Source organism: Sorex araneus, chromosome 7, assembly GCF_027595985.1.
Source record: "Sorex araneus isolate mSorAra2 chromosome 7, mSorAra2.pri, whole genome shotgun sequence".
Classification (NCBI taxonomy): Eukaryota; Metazoa; Chordata; class Mammalia; order Eulipotyphla; family Soricidae; genus Sorex; species Sorex araneus.
The window spans coordinates 58053358-58071289 of NC_073308.1; the positions used below are offsets into that span (position 1 = coordinate 58053358).

Here is a 17932-nt window from a genome sequence, read left to right on the forward strand (position 1 = left end):
GGGATATATTAAGTATTTAGAAATCAATTTTCTCTAATAGTTGTTTCTCTTTTTTCCCCCTTCTTTTTCTTTTTGTTCTTTTTTGGTTGATCTTCCTTTGAAATATTTTTGTAAATATTGTAAATTCTGGGTCCATAGCAGGTAGGCACCTGCCTTGCTGGGGCTCACCTAGGCTCTATCCCCGGCTTTCTATATGGTCCCCGAGCACCTGGCCAGGAGTTATCCTTGAGCACAGAGCTACAAAAGAAACCAAAACCATGTAGAATCTATGTAGTTGTTTACTATTAGTTAGGTTGCAAATCAAAAAATATTGAGGGGAGCCAGGGCGATAGTACAGTGGGTAGGGTGTTTGCCTTGCATGTGCCTGACCCAGGTTTGATTCCCTGGCATCCCATATGGTCCCCTGAGCACCGCCAGGGGCAACTCTGGAGTGCAGAGTCAGGAGTAACCCCTGAGCATAGCCAAGTGTGACCCCAAAAGCCACCCTCCTCTCTCTTCAACACAAAAGAGAAAGATACTGAGCCTAGGAGCTCAACATTTCCCTTTCATTTCTATGTACCTAGGCTCTTACTGAATACTCTAGGGACTAGTGCAAGTTAAGTATTTTCTTAATTCTAATTGCTTCATCTTTTCTACCAGGCACAGAAAGAGCACCAGCATAAAAGGTATTTATAGTCCAAAGCAAGGGGTCTTCCCCACCCCACCCCCAGAATTCACAGCTCCCTGTCAGTTTGCCTGACTTGGCAAATAGGGCATAGGCTGGATTTTTTCCTCCATGTACCCTGGGCCCGGGGCCTCTACCATGTACTCTGTGTGTGTGTGTCTATACAGGACCCTGCTAGGTTTTCTTCTGGAAGTAAGCTTGGCCCAGGAAGCTCAGATGTCGTACTTAAGAGGGAATTCTGTCTGGGGGGGGGGCTGATTTAGTAGTTATCTTGCTAGTCATTGCTTTGATTTCTCTATTTTCCAGGCTGTGCTGGAAGGGCGGGTGGAGTGGTGAGCACAGCACCCAGGAGTTTAGGTATCACTGTCACTGTAGCACTGTCATCCCGTTGTTCATTGATTTGCTCGAGCAGGCACTGGTAACATCTCCATTGTGAGACTTGTTGTTACATTTTTTTGCATATCAAATACGCCATGGGTAGCTTGTCAGGCTCTGCTGTGCTGTGGGATGCCCTCGGTAGCTTGCCAGGCTCTCTGAAAGGGACGGAGGAATCGAACCCAGGTATGCCGCATGCAAGGCAAACAGCCTACCCGCTGTGCTGTCGCTCCAGCCCAGGAGCTTAGGTATATGAAGAAATCAACAAGTAGGTTATCAACTGATAACCCAAGAGTGCTTCTAAACCCTTGAAGGTGGATGAGCTCGTTTGAATATGGTGAGAAGCATAAGAAACAAAATAAACATCTGAGCCCCAACAGAACTCAAACTTCCAGAAAGCCCTTGTGTATTAATGGGCAAAGTGGTGTAAAAAGGAGACGTCACAAACTGGGGGAACAGTGTGGTGCAGTGTCATAGGAAGTGGGAGAGGAAGGCCAAAGCCCACTCCGTGTGAAGAGCTAGAGATTACTCGGTTTGGTTAAGCATGAGTGATTCATGATCCACTGGAAAGCAGCGCTGGCATTTCTGTCCCCTCACTGGCCTATTTCCTTTCTTGACAGGTTAAAGCCTCAGATGCAGACACAGGACTTTATGGCCTTATTGAGTATTTCCTTTATGAGGGATTCCAAAGCTATGCAGCACCTCGAGCGTTCCTGATTGACCTGCATGATGGGCAAATCTGTGTTTCTCAAGATATCGACAGGGAAAGGGACCCTGCCACTTATGATCTCTTGGTGAAAGCTAAAGATGGGGTAAGTACCTATAAAGTTGAAACACACACAGAGATACACACACAACCTATAAACACACACCCACACATAAGTGAACTATGTACTCAGCAAAGAGATCTGAATACTGTCAATACCTGGCCGACTTATTTCATCACTGTCACCCCGTTGCTCATCAATTTGCTCGAGTGGGCACCAGTAACGTCTCCATTGTGAGACTTGTTACTGTTTTTGGCATATTGAATACACCACTAGTAGCTTGCCAGGCTCTGCCGTGAGGGTGAGATACTCTCGGTAGCTTGCCAGACTCTCTGAGAGGAGCGAAGGAATAGAACTCAGGTTGGCCGCATGCAAGGCAAATGTCCTACCTGCTGTGCTATCGCTCCAGCCCCGACTTATTTCACACAAACCTTTTTCCTTTGCTGGCATAGTTTGAAAGAGCTACCAGACATTATATCATTTCATCTTTAACTAATTTAATAATATTCTTAACAGATCATTTCTTTTATTATCTGTTAAAAACATGACTTAATGCATGCAAGAAGATTCTTTAATGGTATCTAATATCCATACCATATGCAATATTTGGGAATATCTAAAACTGTCTTTTAGTAGCTGGTATTTAAATTGTAAATCAAGATTTACAATTTAATTTGTAAATCTTGATTTACAATTGATTTGATTGCTAAATACATAAAGTTTCAATCTATGACAGGCAGATTCTCCCATTCTCTTACTTTTTCTCCTGACAAATTCTTTAAAAAAGAAGGTCATTTGTCCTTAAGATTTTCCTTAAATTTTGCCCACATTCTAAAGACAGCAGATTCTGTGAGGTCCACTGAGCGTGTCCTCCCATCATGTTTGTTACTAGCTGGAGTTAAAATCAGACAGTTGATCAGTTTAGGGTGCCTTTAAATGGTACCTTGAACTTCTTCCTGACCAGCAGACATATGTCATTATTTCACTAGGGCTTGTGATATGCTGAATTTTGTATTCCAGTAATCCTTTTACATTCTTCTCTGGAATTCTTCAATGAAAAAGAACATTCTTTCATCAACTATTTGATTACTGTGAAATGTGATTCATGTTGAAAAAGTCTTGGTTGGTTATTTCTCTTTATCAGTTTTTAGGATAATAAGTTAGAATTTTAGCTATGCGCTAAAGTTTCTGAAAAATTCCCCCAAGATTAAGGTTTTCTGGCTTATAAGTGTTTGATTTTTTTTGGGGGGGTCACACCCGGCGATGCACAGGGGTTACTCCTGGCTCTGTACTCAGGAATTACTCCTGGCGGTGCTCGGGGGACCATATGGGATGCTGGGATTTGAACCCGGGTCGGCCGTGTGCAAGGCAAACGCCCTACCCGCTATGCTATCACTCCAGCCCCAAGTGTTTGATGTTTTTATATGTTGCTCAGGCAATGCTTGCAGATATATTTATTGATCCATCCTAGATGGAAGGAGATTGGACTCAATGTGTTTGGAATTTTTTTTATTGTAAACTTAAATTGCTGAACAAAATGCTTTCACAAAATACACATATAAGAATACAATTCAGTGGATTTTTACAAAATAGACACATTATGGAAGTTCACGGAGAGGCACCACCAGCACCTTGCAGCCCTCCTCTTGCCTTTTGCTCTCACTCTCCTTTCCCCACTACACTCCATTGACTTTTTACCCCAAACGTGACCTGCCCTTTGAAAAACATTTAGTCGGTGGATTCAGACAATATACATTTTATGTGCTCTTTTGTTAAACATTATTTGTGAGACTCACTTGTACTGTTATATGTATCTATTGTTCTTTCTTATGTGTTTGTTCTATTTAATATTCTATCTGTTGGTGTTCTACATTTTGTATTAAAATAATGATGCTTCTACTAACATTTAAAACTAGGCAATTTGGTGAACAAATGTGAATGTTTCTACTGAGAATACATTTAGGAGTAGAAAACTGAACTTTTCCAAATTATTGTGCCAATTTATACTTCTGCCAAAAGAGTATGCGGATTTCACATGCTTCATATCCTTCCCAGTACACAATATTTAATGGCTTAATTATAACAGTTATGGTAGCTGTAATATATATCACATTGGGGGGTTTGCTTTGTGTCTCCTTGATGACTAATGCATTGATAACTTAAATATATGTTTATTAGATATTTGTATAACTTGTGAAGTATCCATAATTTACCTTTTTTCTATTATATTGACTATTAATTTATTTTCTTTACATTTTAACATGCCAACCCTCTGTTGTATATATTTATTACATATATATCTTCTTTAATTCTGTGACTTGCCTGTTTATTTGATGATATTCTTTGAGTAATAGAAGTTCTTTATGCCAGCCAAGGTAATCCATTAATTTGTATCCCTTTATACTCTGTGTCCCTTCTGAAGAATGCTTACCATAGGAAAATGAAGGTGTTAACTTTTTTTTTTTTTAATTTTATTTATTTTTAATTAGAGAATCACCGTGAGGGTACAGTTACAGATTTATACACTTTTGTGCTTATACTTCCCTCATACAAAGTTCGGGAACCCATCCCTTCACCAGTGCCCATTCTCCACCACCCGTAAACCCAGCGTCCCTCTCACCCTCCCCAATCCCATCTCCCCCCTACCCCACCCTGCCACTGTGGCAAGGCATTCCCTTCTGTTCTCTCTCTCTAATTAGCTGTTGTGGTTTGCAATAAAGGTGTTGAGTGGCCGCTGTGCTCAGTCTCTAGCCCTCATTCAGCCCGCAACTCCCTTCCCCCACATGGCCTTCGACTACAATGTAGTTGGTGATCGCTTCTCTGAGTTGCCCTTTCCCTGGAACGTGAGGCCAGCCTCGAAGCCATGGAGTCAACCTCCTGGTACTTATTTCTACAGTTCTTGGGTGATAGTCTCCCACTCTGTTATTCTATATACCATAGATGAGGGCAATCTTTCTATGTCTGTCTCTCTCTTCCTGACTCATTTCACTCAGCATGAAACTTTTCATGCCCATCCACTTAACTACAAAATTCTTGACCTCCTTTTTTCTAACAGCTGCATAGTATTCCATTGTATAGATGTACCAAAGTTTCCTCAACCAGTCATCCGTTCTGGGGCATTCAGGTTTTTTCCAGATTCTGGCTATTGTAAACAGTGCTGCGATGAACATACATGTGCAGATGTTGTTTCGATTGTACTTTTTTGCCTCTCTGGGATATATTCCCAGCAGTGGTATTGCTGGGTCAAATGGGAATTCAATATCTAATTTTTTGAGAATCGTCCAAATTGTTTTCCAGAAGGGCTGAACCAGTCGGCATTCCCACCAGCAGTGAAGAAGGGTCCCTTTCTCCCCACATCCTCTCCAACAGCGGTTGCTTTTGTTCTTTTGGATGTGTGCTAGTCTCTGTGGTGTGAGGTGGTATCTCATGGTTGTTTTGATCTACATCTCTCTGATGATTAGTGATGCAGAGCACTTTTTCATGTGCCTTTTGGCCATTCGTATTTCTTCCTTGGTAAAGTTTCTGTTCATTTCTTCGCCCCATTTTTTGATGGGGTTGGATGTTTTCTTCTTGTAGAGTTCAACCAGTGCTTTATATACCATTGATATCAACCCCTTATCTGATGGGTATTGTGTAAATATCCTTTCCCATTCTGTGGATAGTCTTTGGATTCTGGTCAATGTATCTCTTGCGGTGCAGAAGCTTTTTAGTTTAATGTAGTCCCATTTGTTGATCTCTGTTTTTACTAGATTGCTTAGTTCCGTGCCAGAAGGTGTTAACTTTTGTGTTCTTCCAAAAACTTGATTGTGTTATTGTAAATACTATTTTAATTTTTTTAACATTAAAGTACTATGATTTACAAAGTTATTCATAGTTGAATTTTAGACATAGAATATTACATTAGCACCATATCCACCACCAGTGTCAACGTTCCTCCACCAGTGTTCCCAAGTTCCATTTAGTTGGCCTAGAAACATTTATTGAACTGATCATTCTTCCCTCACTATACTGACATATCACCATTGCCAAAATGTGAATACATGCGAATTTATTTCTGGACATCCTGATCTTGTTCCGCTGCCAACTATTTAACCTCTAAAAGTAGTGCTTTCATGAGGAGCATTGGCAGAGGAATAAAAAGAAAAGAAAAATATTTTAATACCCCCAAATACAATAGTTGATGATATATTTCCCTCCCCTGCCTCCCTTTTTTAACTCAACCACCCTGGTTCCTAGCACTGTGTAAGTCTTAGACATACAGCTTCACACCTTAACATCTGTCCGAGCACATCCTAGCCATCAGCAAAGGACTAGTTTTTGTAATTAGTTTTTGAGATCCCCGTGCTGTTTTCAGAGCAGCTCTGCCAGTTTGCATTCCCACCAAAAGTCCAAGGTTTCCTTTTTTCTATGCCTTTACTCATCTCTTGTCTTTTTGCTGTTATGGCACCATTGGAAAGGACGAGTAAAGAGAGGCTTCTAAAATCTCAGGGCTAGGACAAATGGAGGCGTTACTGAGACCGCTTGAGAAATTTGACGGTCAACGGGATGATGATGATGATGATGATGATGATGATGATGATGATGATGATGATGACAACATTATGGTTGCTCTAACTGTCTAATTATTTTATGCTAAGTGAAATAATTTAGATAGAAAATAGCAAATAACATGACTTAACTTGTAAGGAGAAAATAAAGATACTGAAGCAAAGGAGCAAATAATCGCTAACAGCCTTTATATTCTGGCAGTAAAATGGTGGTTACAGGAGGAAAAAGCCTCCCCAAATAAATGAGTGTAGCACAGTCCGTGTGATCTTAGAGGCCCCCATTCCTAGGAGGTGACCCTGGTAACTCCATCATTCCAGGGTCCCCACCCCCTGGCATTGCAACAGGTAAAGTGGGTCAATTGTATGGTGTTAACTAGGAGCTAGATGTGTGGTATAGACAGATATCACAGTCTAATGTGTCCACCTTAAACTTTTCCCCTCCAAACTTAAGCTGGAAAATGTAATAGACTTACTTATAAGTATTATATTGTAGCTTAGGGTATAGGGTTAGATTATTGCTCATGTTTCTGGTGTTGGTGCACAAAGAAACTGTTCATCCCTGCCATCCAGTGTCCATGACTTTCCCCCCGTCCCTCTGTCTACTCTGGTCCAGTGTTCCTTCCCTCCGCACCTACCCCCATCACTTGCTAATTGATAATTCTGATTTTAGTGCAGACTGTTACTGTTACACCCATGTGCTAGAGACCTTCCGCTCATGATCCCATGCTACTTCCTGGCAGTTTACTCATCCCGCTCACTCCCTTCTCTTTAATTAGCACTCTCAGGTCTGTGCTCTAGTCTTTGAAGTTTATTATTGATAATATATTCCATAGTCATGATTTTTTAATCTCTAACACAGATGAGTGAGATCATCATTTATTTGTCCTTAGGCTTCTGGCTTATTTCACTCAGCATGTTACTCTCCTTTTCTACCCAAATTACTGCAAACTACATGTCTTCAGTTTTCCTAGTGGCTTTGTAGTATTTTATTATGTATATCTTCCACTACTTCTTTCTTTGTTCATCTGTTGTTGGACATTTGAGTTGTTCCCGCATCCTGGGTAATGTACTAAGAGTGCAGTGAACATAGTATGCGTGTGTCTCTAGCTAAAACTGGGATAGCTGGGTCATGTGGAAGCTCTATTTCTATTTATTTTATTTGAGAAATCTCCATGTTGTATGCCATAGAGGCTGGACCAGGTGACAGTACCACTTTATCATCACATACCCACCAATATTTGTTGTTTTCAGGGTTTTTAAAAAATATATATGCCATTTTCACAGCGTGAAGTGATGCTTAATTGTCGTTTTATTTTGTGTTTGCCTGATACTGATATATAACTGGCACTTTTCCATATGCTTATTGGTTATTATTTTGTTTTTATATAAACCTTAAAGTTAAGCTATATTATAATGCATTATCACCTCAATAAAGATAAAATACAATACTCATATATTATCATAAATCTTTCCATTTTTACATTAAAGCGACTCTACAAATTTTGTAAATTTTCTTTCCCTTCCACTTAGCAGCCTTTGTGTTCAAGTGCATCCTTATCCACACCATCCTGCCCTCACAAAGCTTTCCCCACTGAACAAAGGGACACATTTCCCCCAGACAAATTATTTTATTTCCAGGATTACTAAGTATATGATTACCAGCAGATGGTAGGCATGTTTTTCAAAGAAAAGATGATCTCCAGGTTAATGACTGCCTTGGGAAGAGTATTTGTGGTTCCCCAAAATCCAGGTTCATATGCTAATACTCTGATACCCAGGTGATAGTATTATAAAGGGGTTCTTGGAAAGCAATGAAGTCACAATGATGGACTCTCATTAATGGGATTAGTGCTCTTATAGGAGAGGCCTTACTGTGCTCGGCTGCTCCTTCACGTCTGCATGTGAGGCCACAGCATCGCACCTGTGATAAACAATCCTGAACCAGGGCTTGTACCTGATTATGTCAGCGCCCTGATCTTGCGTTTTCAGAACTGTGAGAAATAAATTTTTGTTCTTAATATTCCACCTGCTTTATGTTATTTTGATAGGACAGCCCGAGCCAAATGTAAGAGGTATGAACTAAGCCGGCACTATATATGGTGAATCTGTGCATTCCTTGGTAAACTCTCCTTGTTGCACAGAAAGGAAGCCCTCCAGTGAAGCACTCCATAGCTTAGTTTTCTCAGAGCAAGAACATCCATCGGGACTGGAGAAATAGCACAGGAGTCAAAACAGTTGCATCATATACTTCTGACCCTGGTTGAATCCCAGCACTGCACGTGGTCCCCCAAGTACTGAGAAGAATGACATTGAGCACAGAGCCAGTAGCAGACCCTGAGCACTGCTGGGTGTGGCACCCAAGCCAAACCAAACCAAATCAAACCAAACCAAAATTGGGATATCTTTTCCATAGATACTTGATGTCTAGGTCTTTTGTTTGGGGATCTCAGCCTTATCCCAGCCCTGGCCCAGACGGAAGCTGCCTTGCACCCTGTCTGGGTTTTATTGTATTTTTAAAGAATATGCTTCATTAAAAAATTATTTATCATGTTTGGATTTCACAATCTTTTCACTTATTTACTTCTTGACTGTGGTCCTCACTGTTGGTACTCAGGGCTTACTCCTGGCTCTGCACTCAGAGATCACTTCTGCCAGGACTTGGGGGTGCTGGGGAGCAAATCTGAGTCAGTCGTGTGCAAGGCTCACACCTTGCCAGCTGTACTATCTCTCTGGACCATGTATAATATTTTAAATGAAATATTTTACATAGTAATAGGTTTAATTGTTCATTGGGGAGGAAAAAAGGCAGCAGCTAGTTCTATATATAACCCTATATTATTCAAATTGAAATGTTACTGTCAGAGGGGCTGGAGCGATAGTACAGCAGGTAGGGCGTTTGCTTTTGCACGAAGCCGACATGGATTTGATTCCCAGCATCCCATATGGTCCCCTGAGCACCACTAGGAGTAATTCCTGAGTGTTAAACCAGGAATTACCCCTGTGCGTGGTCACACCATTTTTGGGTGTGACCCAAAAAGCCAAAAAAAAAAAGAAATTTTACTGTCAGAGAAATTCCAAATGCTGACCTACAGAAGCAGATGATTCTACAGTATTAACTGAATGCGTAATCATTTTGCTCTCACAAGCTTGTAATATTTTCAAAAGACCCTGGATATGGACCAACAGTTTGACCCTGACTGGGATTTTCTTGCAACAGTAGTATCTGTTACTTTTAATAGAGGGTTCGAATCATAAAGACCCTTTGAAAGTGTCTTATGATCATCGATCACATTAACATAATGTGGTACTTACAACAAGTATGTGGTATGGTATGCTTTTAATAGAGTTGTTGGTGATTTGTACTCAGACTGGTTTATACAGGTTTTGTTATTTAGTTATTGGTAAGGAGACAATTGCAATTGCAAAAGCAGTTTGTTCAACTCAAAGGTACCAGGATAAGAGGTATGTCAGCCCACTGGGGTCAGTGGAAAGGAAATAAGAGTTAGCTTAGGAGGAGGAGGGATAAGAGAGAGAAAAAAACTGTAGGCAGATATTAGGTCATGATTTATTCTGCTGCCTGCATAACCTTCATACGTTCCTTCTTGATAAATGTGCACTTCTATATTATGAAATGTGCATTCTTTTCTTTCATAATTATGTTGTGCATTATATACTAGGAGTGTTTGGTCTTCATCAGAGAGGTTGCCAAAGATGAAGGGAACGTTGTTGATAATGCCTCTGTAAACTGTGCTCTAAAAGGATTTGAGACTGAATCTAAAAAATAAATGAACTCAGATTAGATTATTTAGGGTTGAGGTGCTGGATTCTAGGCCATAATTAATTTGTTTGAAACAATGAACTGCACCTTGAGAGAAGACCTTCAGCTTGATATAATGGCATTGACCATCGATGGCTTTTACCTCTGATATTTTCTCTTTCTAATGTATGTCATGAAAGCTCTGTGGAAGAAAATTGCTGTGAACTCATTTGCTGGTGGTGACTAAGATATTTTTCTCTGTCAATAGATGAATTTTTCTTATAAAATGGCTAGATGTTCTGGGCTTTTGGGGGGGATGCTCTATTTATCCTTGTGATGACTGTCAGTATATTTTTAGCTCAATGACTTCTCCAATTCTACTAGTATTACTTACTGAAATAATCTGTTTTTGCTGCTACTGCTGATGTTATTTATCTCATACATAGAAACCGTGAAGATGCTATAAAATTGTATAATGGAAACAAATAATTGGATTACATTGGAAATTGAGTGCTTTTTCACAATAAACCTCCATAATTTAATTTTATTATGCTTATATCTAATTTTCTATTTTATTTATTTCCACCAAATGAATCTTTTTCAATATATATGTTTATTAACATTCTATCTCTATTTTTTGCGACAGGTTGAGTTTCAAAGCTGAAATATGTGTCTGAGATAAAGCCATTTCAGCTCTATCTCACCATTCCAGGCTTAGGGGAGGATTGTATCAGATGAGCAATATAGAAAATAAATTGACTTAGCCTTTGCCATTATATATATATTCATGATAAAAGTTGGCTCTAGAGGCTACACAGTTTGTGTGCAATGCAGATAAATCTCTGGAAGAAAACTTGTTGAGTAAAAGATACCCTTACTTCTTTTTTAATCTTCCCTCAATTTAACTGAATTGAGAAGATATGTGTGTAATTGAAAACAAAAGTTGTATGTGTCCAAAGTCTACAGTGTGATGCTTAGTATGTGTGAATATATTGGTAAATGATGACCACAATCAAATTAATGAACATATTAATCACATCACATAGTGAGTGCGGAGACTATATTGCTCTCAGCAAATTTCAAGCATATAACATATTATTATTTAGCATAATCACCAGATTAGCCATTAATCACTCGGTCTAGGAACTTAATGCTCTTATATAACTGAAATTTAGAACACAATCATTTTAATTTTAATAGATTATATATCACCTAATTTTTCCATGTGTGTTATTTCTATTTTATTGTTCACTGATCACCAGCTCCCCATCCCAGTTTCAGGAAGTATCCATTGTCAGGTTACCCACTTTTATAGAAAAAAAATCTGTGCTATATCTCAAATCTATTGCTTTCTTTAATATACTACCAGGATTAACCTGAAGATGTTTTCAGAGGCCTCTATAGCTCATCTTTATCTCCAGAAATTTAAGCCTCTAAGTCACTTATCTTATCCCCATCCTGCTCTTTCAGCCTTTAATTTGAATCAATCTTTTCTCCACCCCATCTTCCCTACTAAACTCTTCTATCATGCCTGCTGGAACGCAAGGCTCACCATTTAGCAAACTTCCTTATTAACTCAAGCTGGTGTCTGACTGCTCCTTCATCTTTGCTCCCTGATTAAAACAGGCTGCCCCTCGGGATACCAATTCCTCTCCAGCTGTTTTACAGAGAAGCCCCTATCCTGTTAATCACAAGTCAGTAGAGAGGTGTGGAGGTGGTTGCTTTCCTCGTCATCCTTTACAGCATCCAAATCATTCTTATGCCTTTCTTCATCCAAAACTAGTATTGAGTAATTACAAACCCTGGCCTTGGGCTAGGAAACTAGTGACCAAACAGTGGGATGGTGAAGATAGACCAAAAGTGACACAGGGACTATGTTACAGGGTCATGGACAGTTGGTGGTAGAAGAGTGCAGTAAACCACCTCCAGTAGACTTAGGAAATCACATTCTGCATCAATATTTTAAGTGTTAGCACTGTTGCAGCCATATTGTCTTAACTATAATAGCTTTTAAAAATTAAACAGACAGAAAAAAACCCACCACACTTTGCTTATAAATTCAGATTGTCATACTGTGAACACTCTTTCCCGGTGGCTTTCATGACCACCTGCTTTACACGTAGGACCTTCAAACTATATCAGCTCTAGCTGTCCTTCTGTGGCCCATCTTGGAGACCTCACTACCTATTTATGAAATTATCTGACATCATAACCATTCAATTCCTTGACTTTCTCATTCCATGGATCATTCCCAGTGATTGCACTGTGTCTGAAATCTTTTTGGTGCTATATTTTGATAAACATTTTTATCTTTCTTTTCTCTCTATCATCCTAGTCAAGATGTTCCTGTTGGCATCATAATCTCTATACTGACTAGAGCTCTAGCCATACCAGCTTTTAAAAGGTTATTTTTTCCATAATGCACTGTAGCACTGTCATCTCGTTGTTCATCGATTTGCACCAGTGGGCATCGAGTGGGCACCAGTAACATCTCCATGGTGACACTTGTTGTTACTGTTTTTGGCATATTGAATATGCCACAGGTAGCTTGCCAGGCTCTGCCATGCGGACAGGGTACTCTCATTAGCATGCTGGGCTCTCCGAGAGGAATGGAGGAATCAAACCCAGGTCGGCCACATGCAAGGCAAACACTCTACCTACTGTGTTATTTTCTATAATGATTTTCTCAAATTCTGTTGAGTGTCTTCCACAAGCCTGAAAGGTATAATTATAGTTTTTGTATTAAATGAAAGCCTTCTTTGGATTCCATATACCTTTTAGGAAACCCATTTTATTTCTCTTCCATCTTTTCACAGCAAATCGACTTGAAATTGTTGTTTCTGTTTCTCATTTTCAATCTTCCTTTGATCTTTTTTTTTCCCAAACAGCTCTAATAAAACTGCTTTTAAGAATGTAATTTTTGTAGTACCGCATTCTGGGACTACTTATTTATTTTCATTTTCTTCAACTTCTCAGGGAACCAGGAATTATTCTTTGGCTGTGCCTTCTCTTACCTTTGGCACTATCACATCTCACCATTTCCCCCCTGGACTTTCGTTTCCCATCACCTTTGCTCATGGCATCACAAACTGTAGGTTAGAATACATTGACAAAGGAAACCACAGCCCACAGGAACTGAGACATGAAGGGTAGTTATTAATAGTCTGCGATTCAGAAGTCCTATAAAGCACAAACAGGAAGAATGGAAAGTGGGCAAAGACAAAGTACACAAGTAGACATGACAGCAGAAAATTTTCCATATCAGAAGATTCCCAAGACAACTTCCAGACTCTAATACCAAATGCTCTCCAATCTGGAACTTTCCCAATGACTCTCACCTTTCATAGCAAGTCTTAAAGGGGATTGATGTCAGATAAGAGTTTTTATAACAATAATTAACAAAATCAAGTGATTTAAGATGATATTAAAAGGAGCCACGGCTTTTGGTGGAAAGGAAGAGGGTAAGAAAGAGTTAAAAATATTCCCGCAAGAAATTTAGGAGTTATGTAAGTTATCTGTTGCTGTGCAAATTAATTCAAAACAAAATAACAAACAATTATTATCACAGTCTATCAGGACTAGGAATTTGGAAACAGCCTCTCTGGCTTGCTCTGTCTCAGTCTTTGCTTGAGCATGTCATAAAAGTTTGGAGACAGAAGTCTGAGACATAATAAATATGAGGAATGGAGAGAGGATCCTTAGATTAACATTCCCCATGCTCGGCTGTGTGGAATTCTTGTCTCCCAAGATTCTCCCTCTGACGAGGGTTCTGTGGTCAGATAAGAATATGGAGCACTTTTAGCTCATGGCTGCTAGAAATGTGCATGGGGAAGGTACTTCGGGGAGTCCTGGTGAAGAAAACCCATTGGGTTGTTACATTTTTCCCCAACTTTCTTATGAGAGAAATTATTTTATTATATGTTTAATCAAAGTAACAATAGTTTATACCACTAAGTTTCACATGTTGAGATTCACACCTCAATAAATTTGTACTAACTACTCACCACCGGAGACTCAGTTTCTGCCTACCACCATCCCATTCAATCTGTTCCAGACAGCCTTCCTTCCCCTTCTGCTCTTCTGCTCTGATAACCACACACTATTGTAAGAATTAAAATTGTGTGTGTGTCTGTGTGTGTGATTTTGTTTGTATTCTGCGTATGACAGAGATGACTTGGTATTTATCTTTCTCCTTCTGAATTATTTTCTTGAATATCGTCTAGAAGGCCTTCCATATTATTGCTCATGACAAGTATTTTATCCTTGATTTATGTCTTTGTGTAGATGTACCGCATCTCCTTTATACAGTCCACCATCAAAGGATACTTAGGCTGTTTTAATATATGAAATTTAAATAGTAAATGTAAAATAGTAAGTAGACTGAGAGTATACATATCATACTTTTACTGATGAAATATTCTGATATAAGGATAAATCTATCATCATTAGCATTTAAACTTAATTCTGTGAAACTATCAAGGGTTTTGACTAATTTCTCCCTCTTAGGATTCTCTACCAATATGAATGAATGCTTACCCCTCCTACAGTGTGACAGAAACTGTGTTTTTTTGTTTTGTTTTGTTTTATTTGTTTGTTTTTTTTGAATTGGGGGTCACACCTGGTGATGCGCAGGGGTTACTCCTGACTCTGCACTCAGGAATTACCCCTGGTGGTGCTCAGATAACCATATGGGATGCTGGGAATCAAACCCTGGTCAGCTGCATGTAAGGCAAACGCCCTACCCGCTGTGCTATTGCTCCAGCCCCTGTGTTTGTTTGTTTGTTTTTACTTTGTAGCTGTTATTAAATTTCTGGAGCATATTTTTTACAAAATTTATTTATTGAGTCTTATTGGGTTTTGTTTTGGGCCAACACCTTGAGTGGTGCTCAAGGCTTACTTGTGGCTCTGTGCTCAGAAATCACTCCGGGGGGTGCTCAGGGGAGCATAGGGGGTGTTGGGGATTGAACCCATGTTTCTGTGGACAAGGTAATTGCCTTATCTGCTGTACTATCTCTCCAGGCTCTTCTGTTTTGTAAAATTGATTTACTTCTTCTTGATTGAGGTTCTGTGATTTGCAATACCGCTAACACTGTGACTTCCTGCTCTGTGCTCTAACCCTTTCACTTTCCCTCTATCACTGTGCCCGTCTTTGATAGCATCACTGGATTTAGGATCCTCACAGACAGTCTGGGAATTTGATCTCAGTGTCACTGCCTGGAGATGGGTTGGCTCTTCACACCATCCTTGCTTTCTCACCATCTGCTTTCCTGTGCCACATAAGGGACATCTTGAAATTGAGGTACAAGAAGAAAGGAAGGGGGAAAGGCCAACTGAGGAACAGTCGGCATCTGTTCCGTGGTGTTCAGTGTGTTCTTCCTGCGTTGGATCAACCTGGGGGCCAGAGGGCCAGTACAGAGCTTAAGGCACAGGTCTTCCTTGTGGTCAACTCCAGGTTGGCCCTCAGCATCACGTGGCTCTCTGCGTACAGGCAGGTGCAGTGCTGGAGATCGCTGGACACTGCCAGCCGGGCTCCAGGAGTCCCTGGCACTGCAGGACCCAAGCACCACCACATCCTCCAATTTGCTTAACCAATCACTGGAGAGTAATTAAGCAGAAGGGGAAAAAAAACTCAGCAGTCTTCAGTGTCCTCCTGCTCCACTCTGCCCCAGGGACATGGGGATCAGCTCCTGCACGCTGAAGAACTGCGGGTGCTGGACAGATGCCGGCCCCTGGCACTGCCAGCCGTTCTGGAGACCCCTCATTTATCCTGTTCTTCTGGGTAACTGGCTGGCCCTGGCACTTTCTTCAATTTCAGAAAGTGTCACTGTCACTGTCACTGTCATCCCGTTGCTCATCGATTTGCTCGAGCGGGCACCAGTAACGTCTCCATTGTGAGACTTGTTATGTTTTTGACATATCGAATACACCACAGGGAGCTTGCCAGGCTCTGCTGTGCGGGCGAGATACTCTCAGTAGCTTGCCGGGCTCTCTGAGAGGGGTAGAGGAATCGAACCCAGTTTGGCCAGGGTGCAAGGCAAACACCCAACCTACTGTGCTATCGCTCCAGTCCAATTTCAGAACATAGAAAAAAAATCACACTTTTTCTTTTTCTTTTCCTTTTTAAAAATTTATTTATTTATTTATTTTAGTTTTTGAGTCACACCCAGTGATTCTCTGGGTTTACTCTTGGCTCTGCACTCAGAAATTACCCCTGGCATGGCTCAGGGGACCCCGTGGGCTGCAGGGGCTCAAACCCAGGTGAGATGTGTGCAAGGCAAGTGTCTCACCTGCTGTACTATCTCTCCAGCCCCAGAAATCACTCTATTTTTAAAGATGTACTTCCCCATTTATTTACTTATTTATTTAAACCTGCCCCCAGGCCTGGGATACATGAGACCTCACAGTCATTTTCGAATCCCCAGTGAGCTTCCTGCCATCCTCTCCCTGTCTTTGTGCCCCTCATCTTGTGCTCAGCAGCTGGCCTGCGCCCCCGACTCCAGCCAAAGCTGTTTTCACAGGGAATAAGAGTTAGACGTCACCATCTTCCCCTTTCCTGCCTGCCTGCCTACCACAACAGAAAAAAATCTTTGTGAAAAGTGGGCAGGGGGAGGGTAAGTGAGTGAGAAAACCCAGGCTGTTGTGACTTCCCAAGGATTTTTGTCAGAGATGAAAGGATCAAAATGTACCAAAGAGCAATGGAAAATGGTGCGGCAAAGTGGGAACACATGTGTCGTGGAGAAAACTAGAAATAGCGGAGGATTATTTTCTTCTGTTGAATTCTCTCCCCATCTCTGGTTCTGGAAAGAAGCAACATGACGTGGATGTTCTGGGGTGCACTCCCCACTTCATCATGCATTCATTGTGTTACCTTTCTAGACTGTGCAGAGGGTGGGGGTGGTCAGAATTCCAAAATGAGTCTGGCCCCCAATATTTAGGGTCAGCACCTTCATTGCACTGACACTCCTGATGACATGAGGGAAAATAGCCCCCTCTCTGTACTGTCACCCTGCTCCGCATCCTTCATTGGGTTCTGAACAGCCAGAACATCAGGAGCTGAAGTCAAAGCAAGCTACTTCTCTGTCTCTCTGTCTTACTGTCTCTGTCTCTCTCTCTCCCCCTCCCTCCATCCCTCCCTCTGATTCTTGGGCCACACTTACTGTGCTCAGGGCCCTCTTTTGGCTCTGCGCTCAGTAAATCATTCCTGGTGACTTGGGGAACCACATGTAGTGCTGGGAATTGAACCCAGGTTGGCCACATGCAAGGCAAGCGCCCTACCCACTATAGTCTGATAGTCTGACCTACCTGTTGACTCTATTGATTGTACTTGGGAACACTGATGGACGAAAGTTGACATTGGTGGTAAGATTGGTGCTGAATGTTATATACCTAAGCCTCAGCAATCAATCACATTGTAAATCAGTTCTTTAATTTAAAAAAAAAGCAAAGAAAAGCACAGTGCGTGCACATGCACACGCACACATACAACTTTCAGTAAGGCACAGCCCTTACCTTTTGGGTATTCCCAGAGCCCTCCCTGACCTGGCCCTACTTCTGGACCTTTGCCAAACTCTTTTTGCTCTTTGACAAGCTTTTTCTCTAGGTAACTGAAGTCTTTCTTGCTCTCTCTTATAGAACAGTCATGATTCAAATGACACCTTCTTGGTGAAGTTTCTGATGAATGTTCCTAATATTGCATTCCTTGCCAGTCCTCCATTACCCCTGCTTCGAAGCAGACAAAAAAAATCACCCTAGAAGAAAAAGTGATTTCCCCCCCCCCTTCTATTTGGCCATGAGGACAATGTTCCTTGAATAACTTTGACCT

At 40.9% G+C, this 17932-nt stretch overlaps 1 protein-coding gene across 1 annotated transcript in view; it reads left to right on the forward strand.

Annotated features, from left to right (window-relative positions):
• The window catches only part of DCHS2 (dachsous cadherin-related 2), a 275427-nt gene that overhangs the window by 133717 nt on the left and 123778 nt on the right, over positions 1-17932 (forward strand). The window contains exon 2 of the mRNA XM_055144802.1: positions 1660-1851. Coding sequence (XP_055000777.1) covers positions 1660-1851 — 192 coding nt within the window. The remainder of the gene's footprint in view (positions 1-1659; positions 1852-17932) is intronic.